At 45.0% G+C, this 8,589-nt stretch overlaps 1 protein-coding gene across 3 annotated transcripts; it reads right to left on the bottom strand.

The window, feature by feature from the left end:
• Positions 1-185: 185 nt before the first annotated feature.
• sparta (spartin a) lies at positions 186-6,975 on the bottom strand. Of its 3 annotated transcripts, none has more exons than XM_052048060.1 (8): positions 6,728-6,940; positions 5,509-6,148; positions 4,051-4,245; positions 3,786-3,924; positions 2,601-2,795; positions 2,365-2,523; positions 1,265-1,355; positions 186-836 (listed from the first exon to the last, which is right to left on the bottom strand). In XM_052048060.1, the coding sequence occupies exons 2-8, from the start codon at positions 6,145-6,147 to the stop codon at positions 554-556; spliced, it is 1,701 nt and encodes a 566-aa protein (XP_051904020.1). In that variant the 5' UTR covers position 6,148; positions 6,728-6,940; the 3' UTR covers positions 186-553. The 3 variants fall into 3 exon arrangements, with proteins under 3 accessions (XP_051904020.1, XP_051904021.1, XP_051904022.1); XM_052048061.1 differs by lacking the exon at positions 6,728-6,940 and adding an exon at positions 6,490-6,586; XM_052048062.1 differs by lacking the exon at positions 186-836 and adding an exon at positions 994-1,180 and having other exon boundaries at positions 6,728-6,975.
• Between the last annotated feature and the right edge of the window lie 1,614 nt (positions 6,976-8,589).

Below are 8,589 nucleotides of genomic sequence, written 5' to 3'. Positions count from 1 at the left end.
TTTAAAATGAAAATGAAGAAATGAAAAAAGAGTGCTAAAAAAAATGAAGAAAAAAATAGATTCAGTGACAGGACACTTGATTACGTACCATCCATAGGACAGATCGGAGGCGGGGAAACGAACAACTAGTGATTTGCGGGGCACTGCCAAGATGGCAACCATGCTCAAAAATGAAATACACATCATTGATTTCAACGACAGGAATGCTTTAATCCATTATCACTATAGCAGATACGACCAACAGAAATATACACAATTTAAGACAACTATTGTTACAGCTCCCGCTGTTGTGAAAGCGCTATATAAATCAGCATGTATTGTATTGTATTGTATTGTATTTAGGAGAACAATTCTACAACACTGAATTTACCACGTAAACAATGTGATAAAAATGAGCACAACAACAACAGAAAAACAATACTCATTGTTAATTGTATAATAAAAACTCCTTCAATTCCCCAAAGAATGCAGAATTATGCAAAACATGCCCAGCGCAATAAATAAGGAGTGCGAAAAATTATGTGACAAAAGGAACCATCACCTCTGGGCTAAATCAAGTCTTTTTTGTGCCCTCGTCCACCTCTTCTTTCTGCACTTTCTTGTCCTTGTCATCATCGGAGGCAGCCTGCGCACCCTGCGACGTCCCAGGTGTCCCGTCCTGCTTGGTCGCCACCTCTTGTCCCTTGGAGCTCTTCACCATGCCTTTGGCCATCTCCTTGCCCGTGGTCTTCAGGATGGCCTTCAGGCCCAAGTTGTCCACGTTGTACGCCGTCACGCCCACGTTGGTCACCGAGCGCAGCGCCGTGTCGGTGGCCTGGCCCGCATCGTTGCCGTACCTTGGCCGCGAGGAGTTTAAACGTACAAACAGTCAAATGTGCAGTCAGCAAAATGTAAAAGCTGCGAAATGCAACATGCGGTTGAACTAAATGAAACAATTTTGGAGTCCTCTTTGAGCGCTGCGGTGTTATAAATAAAATGTTAAAATGTACTTACTTATTTCATCTCACTTCCTTTATTAGTTAGCAGTACCCAGACACGCCAGAAGGGAAAATTTACAGGAAAAACCTCCAGTGAATCAACTCTGCGAGCATAAATACATTACCAAAAGCCAAGAGACAAGTGGAAAAAGAAGAGTTAGACGTCAGCGGCCGTGTTTAATAGCTTCCCTAAGCCCCTATATCTGAAAAGATGCAAGGCAGAAAGAGATCAGGAAGTTCCCCAAACAGGAAGCGAGCCAGGCAACGGTTCGGCCAGGCCGACTCACTTGTACGTCACCGTGCTCACGGTTTCGGATGACACGCTCTTGCCGATGAGCTTGGCTCCCGTTTCCAGGCTGGTCCACACGGTGGTGAAGCCTGATGTGTGGAGGGGAAGAACACATTACAGGACAGTGCAGTCCATCTTGTTTTATCCTGCTAAAAAATCTCTCTGATTTTGGCTCACTTTTCCTGAAGATATTGCTTGCTCTAACCAAAAGAAATCAAATTTAAAAAATCAGCCCAAGAAGCCAGTTGGAGTCAGCAGTATGAAAATAGGTCAACGGATTGAACATTACTGGACCCACAAAAAACGTCTCAAGAAGCCATCAACAAAAACACACAAAAAATCTTCCATGTTGGTTTGAAGCGGTCAATTTTGTTCATGTCTATCGACAGACTTGTCCCGAATATGTTGTCCGACTGCTACAAAAACATTTCATCTCACAAGGCGAGTTGCAGTTAGCAACATGAAGCTTGGTACAAACGTCTACCATGACTACACCCACAAAAAAAGTATCAAAAGAAGACACACCTGAAAAGCACAGGTAGACAGCTATGTTTTTTTTTCATTATTTCACAGCGATTTTGCCCTCGCACCAAATTTGAAAACAATGTCCCCAAAGTCAGTTTTACATGAAATTAGGTAGCTCGTCTATCATGAGTAGACCCACAAAAAAAGTATCAAAAGAAGACACACCTGAAAAGCACAGGCAGACAGCTATGTTGGTTTTTTTTTCATTATTTCAGAGCGATTTTGTGCTAGCACCAAATTTCAAAACAATGTCCCCAAAGTCAGTTTTACTTGAAATTAGGTAGCTCGTCTATCATGAGTAGACCCACAAAAAAAAAAATAAAAAATCCTACGCCACAAAAGACACCAGATAGAGGCCACATTTTGAAAATGCCCCCAAAGCCACTTTTGCTGGGCAGCATGAAATTCGTTTTTCAGCAGCCATTTTAGGATCATTTTGTGACTATTTTGTGACTTTATTGCAGCTACAGCTGTTGAGAAAGCGCAATATCAATAAATATGTATCATATTGTATTTCCTAGGGTTCTTTGAGGATAAAAGGACAGAATTTTAAAAAGTGAAAAGAAAGGTCACCTTGCAAGCTTTTGACGGCGACAAATCTGGCCCCCTCGAGATTGGACGGCTCCCCGTCTTTGCTCTTCATGGACTCGGGGATCAGCTTGGCGCCGTGCTTTTTCACTTGGGGGGCCACCTTCTCCGCCAGATGTTCGGCCAATGTGCTCACGCCATCCACTGTCAAGATACATGAAAAATATGGTGAGCTTAAAAGGACAAGACCATATTTTGATCCTTTCTTTCTGACAGCTCACCCAGGTACTGGCTGACGCGCAAGGCGCCCCCTGTGGCCTGTTTTGCTACCTGCAGGCTTTTGGAGACCTGCGGGCTGACTTGGGAGGGCGTCTCCTCGGGCGTAAGGTGGTCGCGGATCTTTAGAGCACTCTTCTGAATGGCTCTGGTGGTTGCTTCGGCTCCTCGAACCACCTCGTGGCTCAACCGCGTTGCCCCTCGAGAGACATGGACACGAATGAATACCACCTTTTTTGAAAATTCAGCTCCTGAAGGGTATTTCACTTTGCAAACATGACATTTAGCAGCCGTGGGTATTATGAGTAGAGCTACAAAAAAAAAAAAAAAAGTCTAAAAAAAGCTGCGCTTGAAAAGATACAGCAAGTCAACCATTTCGGAGTCATTTCCAAGCTTCTTGATTGGCGACATTCCCTTTCAAAGGTCATGACCTGGGAGTAAGGTTATTATAGTTCATGAAAAACAAAATAATAATAATTAAAAAAAAAAATTAAGTGTAATTTTTTTTCAGTATTGCTTGACAATTCTAGTGTACTTTTCTTTATGACGCAATAGTTTGCGCCCCTTTTTAATCGTACGATGGACAAAAACAACATATATTAAAACACAAACTAAAACTAACACTAAAATGAATAAAAGCTGAACTCAGGTTGTCAGCGGAGATCATCACTCGCGTTCCTCTTTCTGTACTTAATGTTCGATCTTGTGGCCCAGCTGCGGTTGTTTTTGATTAAAAGTGTTCGATAAAAGGCGGCCCGGTAGTCCAGTGGTTAGCACGTCGGCTTCACAGTGCAGAGGTACCGGGTTCGATTCCAGCTCCGGCCTCCCTGTGTGGAGTTTGCATGTTCATTGCGTGGGTTTTCTCCGGGTGCTCCGGTTTCCTCCCACATTCCAAAAACATGCATGGCAGGCTGATTGAACACTCTAAATTGTCCCAAGGTGTGAGTGTGAGTGCGATTGGTTGTTCTTCTCTGTGTGCCCTGCGATTGGCTGGCAACCGATTCAGGGTGTCCCCCGCCTACTGCCCGAAGACGGCTGGGATAGGCTCCAGCACCCCCCGCGACCCTAGTGAGGATCAAGCGGCTCGGAAGATGAATGAATGAATGAATGAATGTTCGATAAAATAAGTTGAGTGAGAGAGAAAATTCTTTCACCTTCCCTGCACATGCGTCAAAGTTGACTTTACTTACCTGAAATGATTCCCTGGCCCACCTTTTCGCTCCAAGTCGGAAGCGGCGCTTTGGCCTCGTTCTCGGGCAACACCACCTGAGGTCCCAGGGGGACCATCTCATTCAGCCTGATGACGCCGGGCCCCACACTGTCTAGACTCTGTCGGAAAAAAAATGAATCGGCAGCAAAATGCTCGGTATTCAATGTACGCTTGTACGTACCTTTGAGGGTTTTAATGATTTTTATTTTTTTTTGTCAAACAAGAGGACGCGTGACATCACCAACCTGCACCCTGAAGTCGGTCAGCTGCGTCATGAGGTCTTGGAACATCTCTCGATCGGCGTCGGGCAGCTGCGACGACAGCACCACGCCGATAAAGGCGCCCGGCATCGGTGCCAACGTATCGGGCAGCATGAAGATGCCGGATGGGGCCAGCAGCACCGGCGTGTTTGGGGTGAGGGAGTGCAGCCAACCGCACACCTGTATGAAACGCACACAACCGTTTCCATGGTGACAAATGGCAAAAAATGGTCACACGTCATGGCAGCAGTCAACACTGAAGCGGCATTGGGAAGTTTTGGGTTCCTGCACAATTTTGATTTTTTAAAATTTTTAATTCAGGTAGTTTAATTAGTTTTAAGGCGGCCCGGTAGTCCAGTGGTTAGCACGTCGGCTTCACAGTGCAGAGGTACCGGGTTCGATTCCAGCTCCGGCCTCCCTGTGTGGAGTTTGCATGTTCTCCCCGGGCCTGCGTGGGTTTTCTCCGGGTGCTCCGGTTTCCTCCCACATTCCAAAAATATGCATGGCAGGCAGATTGAATGCTCTAAATTGTCCCTAGGTGTGAGTGTGAGGGTGGATGGTTGTTCGTCTATGTGTGCCCTGCGATTTGCTGGCAACCGATTCAGGGTGTCCCCCGCCTACTGCCCGAAGACAGCTGGGATAGGCTCCAGCACCCCCCGCGACCCTAATGAGGATCAAGCGGCTTTGGAAAATGAATGAATAATTAGTTTTAAAAGGAGGTTTGTCAGTTTTTTTGTAGTTTATATTTTTTCCAAAATGCTTCATTTTACATACAAAAAAAGTCACTCAATATTGCGTAATAAAGTAAACGTAAACTAAGCTGTTCTGACAATACATTCATTCATGAATAAATGTTTGTCCCCCACCCAAAAAAAAAATCATGTTTTGTCACAGGTCGTCGATCATTCTGTCATTCACGCGACTGCGAGTTTTGGTTGTTGTTTTTTTTTTTGCCGCCGGACACAACGATGTGCTGTGTGAAGACAACAAAAGCGCTGACTCGCCCGTTAATGCCTCCATTGTGTTGCTGCTCAACAATGCGCTCGGTGTCAACATGCGCATTCATCAGCTTTGTTTGCTCTCGTCCATCATAACGAGGAACGTGAACACGGGCAGCATGAACGACAGCCGGCACTATTTCTAAGGAGCAATTAGTTTTACTTTGCTTTGGATTGGATAATTGGATCGGATAAAACTTTATTGTCAAATGTACTCTATGTGTAACATGTAACATACAGCACAGATGAAATTTCTTCCCTCTCAACATAAAACAAGAGGAGCCGCTGCGGGTGTCCGCGCTGCTATCAAATCAAAAGTTAATAAAAATTAAAAAAAAAGACAAAATAATGCAAATTGTGTTCGTATATTTGCCTCGTCAGAGTACAATGCAGTAAAATGATCCATAAAATGATCAGAAAAGAATCCAAAGGCAAGTCTACTCACATCTAAGAAGACGGGCCCCCTCCCGTCAGGCGGCTGGGTAGCAAAGCTGACGATACGAAGATATCCGGGATGTGACAGGGCGCTCACTTGCCCGCCGGGGGCCACGAAGAACATCTGCACGCCAGAGGAGATTAGAAGCAGCTCGCTCTGGCTTTCCGGCGCCGGCCCGCCGGCCAGGCTGCGGTGGCCGTCGGCGGGTTGGGGCGAGTACACCGGGGGCTGAGCCGGAGTCTGGGACATGACGGGCGGCGAGTTCCTCAACGGGAGCACAGGAGGGATGGAGGGGTACAGATGCTGCACGGGGTGAAGGCTGGGGGTCAGGTCCATGAGCAGCCGCCTCCTCTGGGCGGGAGGGGGCGTTTGCGAGGCGTCCAGGGAGGAGAGGTGGCTGCTGACAGTGAATTGGGCGCCCTCCATTCTCCGCTGCAGCTCTCGGGCTCGCTCCCACATGGGCCCCTGGTGACGCGGCCCCCCGGTGGGCACGCCCACACCCTGCATGAGGTGCTGGTGTCCCTTGCGGTAGTAGTCGGCCGCCTCGGAGCGATTGCCGCCCTCCTCCAGCGTCAGGCCGCGGCTCAGGCAGCGGAAGGCCAGCTCGTACTGGTCCTTGATCAGCAGTAGCTCCGCCGGCTCGGCCATGCTGAGCAAAACAAAATGTCACCGCTTATATTAGGATGAATTACTTCAGAGTATGTTGCTTTTAGAACTTTGAAAATTTTTCAACAAATCTGTGGAAAAAAAGAACAAAAAACAAAAAGATAAAAAATACATGGCAACCCACTCCCCAAAATATGAATATATTATCATATAATTCAAATATGAACAATGTAAATATGAAATTTAAAATGTTTAATAAAAATTAAACAGAAAGTATATTTAAAAATGGATATCAATGAATATATTGTGAAATATAAATATTATATATATGTATAAATAATTCTAAATAAATACAAATAAACGATTAATGTAAAGCATAAATACTCGGGGCCCGGCAGGGGAGATGATGTTTGTGTCACGTTCGCCTGGTCCAACCTGTTTGCTCTCTTCTTTTTCTTCTTCTTATTATTTTGAAAGGTTATATTACTTTAAGACACAAAACATATTCTACAGGAAGTCATTAAGGAAAGAATATGAAGCAGCACTAGTATACACAAGTAATTTTAAAGCTTAAACAACCTCGGGGAGTAGTAAAAAAAAATACAGCAATAATTGAACTCACCTTGTGGTTCCTCTTGTGGAGAACGAAACAAAAAATGTCTTCTAGATCCTTATTTCACACTCAAATACTCACTGACATGATCAGAACGTATTTGACCTCACCTGCGGCGCACGCTAAGAATTGCACACGTCACTTCCTGCTTATGCTTTTTCAACTCAAACTTTCCACTCGGCCGAGTCACTTTTTTTAAAGGCAAACAGAAATGTCGCTTTGATACTATGGTCGAACAATTTATTGAAATGGTAGACGCTTAATTTATGATTATTATGATTATTTTGTGTTGGCTCCAAGTTAAAATGCAAGAGGGCTGTGACGTGGGCGTGTCAATCAGGTTTTTCCTCTTGTGTGAGTCACGGGTGAGGCATCTCAGCAAACCAGCATCATGAAAAGGCGCGGCAGAATCTGTTTTTTTAAAAAGGTGTCAACAGTAGGAGTACAACAAAGGCAATTAGAATCTGAAAATCGGTTTTGATTTAAATGATACCGAATCGTTACACCTTAAGAAATCGTCGTTTGTTGGAAAGATGGACACAACCGAATAAATACATTAAAAAAAATCATATGGTTGTTGGATGAACCCCCCCCCCAACATACTATATTCCCCCATTATACGAACATAATGTGGGGCTGTTTTATTTTTTTTCATCTTTCTTTTTAACTTGACGCGCTTGGCAACGACTCATCAGGCTCCGCGTTTTGTCTCCCTCTGCTGGTCATTATTTTTTTTCACCCTCTCGGACGGCTAGTAAATAAATGTTCAGCGAGTTTCGTTGCTCCGTATTCTTGCCAATGACTATACAGTAAATTCCATTCCAATTCCTCGTAAACAGTCCACAATTGAATGATATCGAATTCGAACGTAAGCGTGCCAAGTATACAGAAAAAAAAGCTTGCAAGCAACTCTTAACACTGTCTTGAGAGGACTATTTTAACGATTTAGAAATCAGCAGTGCGACGATTTTAAATAACAGTGTCGTTGAGCCCAATATTGGCTGCTCTCCCCACTTGTGGAAAAGGTTGATGGCAACGCACGCTTCCCTGACTCTGTGAGCGACGGAGCTGCTCGTCCGCTGACAGCTCGCCGCCTCGGAGGCCACCTCACCGCACACGCTCGCTCGCTTGCCGGCCTAGCGGTCGACGCTGGTTGTCCATCTTGAGAGACGTGTTAGCGGCGCGTGAAAGGAATTTTTGAAAATTGGACAATTGCATTAGACATTCCGACCATCTGATTCAGAGACGAGCAATTCTTTAAAAAAAGAAAAACAGTTAGAAGGGGGGAATTTACCTAATTGCGGTTTTTGAATGGGGTCAAAGTGGCGCCATCAAAATGTTTATTATTTCGGTTAGCTTTGGCTAACTGTGGAAGGAATGAGTTACAAATGTCGAGAAACATGTTGTCATCATTTTTGCATTATTAGAGCCTCCACCCCATCCCTCTCCTCCACCACCACCACCACCACCCCAAAACATCTTTTGTCTTCCTAAATTATTCATGTATTCAAATATTGTGACCGGAGAGGCTGTAAAACTGTAAATGGCTAAAATGGTGGAAGACATTCTCTTGTATTCCGCGCAAGAGTGACTTTAACAGACGGTAAGACGTCCCACTCGGATGCTGTCGCGTTTTTTTTTTTTGTTTGTTTTGGGATGGCGCCAGCTTCTGTTTGCCATTTCGCTCATTGTTATTCTGGACCAGCACACCATGGCTGACACTCACACACTGTGTGTGTGTTTGTGTGTGTGTGGGTGTGGGTGTGTGGGTGTCACCCACTGTCAACACCCTCACATCATCTCCGCTGACCTAACGCAAGCATCGATAAAGACGAGAAAAACAAACCAGTGGACATTTCTGAGATGTCTAT

This window comes from Hippocampus zosterae, chromosome 16 (genome assembly GCF_025434085.1).
Source record: "Hippocampus zosterae strain Florida chromosome 16, ASM2543408v3, whole genome shotgun sequence".
In the NCBI taxonomy this organism is placed as follows: Eukaryota; Metazoa; Chordata; class Actinopteri; order Syngnathiformes; family Syngnathidae; genus Hippocampus; species Hippocampus zosterae.
This window is presented reverse-complemented; position numbering and strand designations above follow the sequence as displayed.

What these genes read in the sequence shown, in the direction of transcription:
- sparta (XM_052048060.1), bottom strand. Translation starts at nt 6,147, where the DNA reads ATGGCCGAGCCGGCGGAGCTACTGCTGATCAAGGACCAGTACGAGCTG. An exon ending in TGACCGACTTCAGGGTGCAG is followed by an intron (nt 3,925 to 4,050) that starts GTTGGTGATGTC and finishes TTTTTCCGACAG; the next exon opens with AGTCTAGACAGTGTGGGGCC. An exon ending in CGCCGTCAAAAGCTTGCAAG is followed by an intron (nt 1,356 to 2,364) that starts GTGACCTTTCTT and finishes TCCACACATCAG; the next exon opens with GCTTCACCACCGTGTGGACC.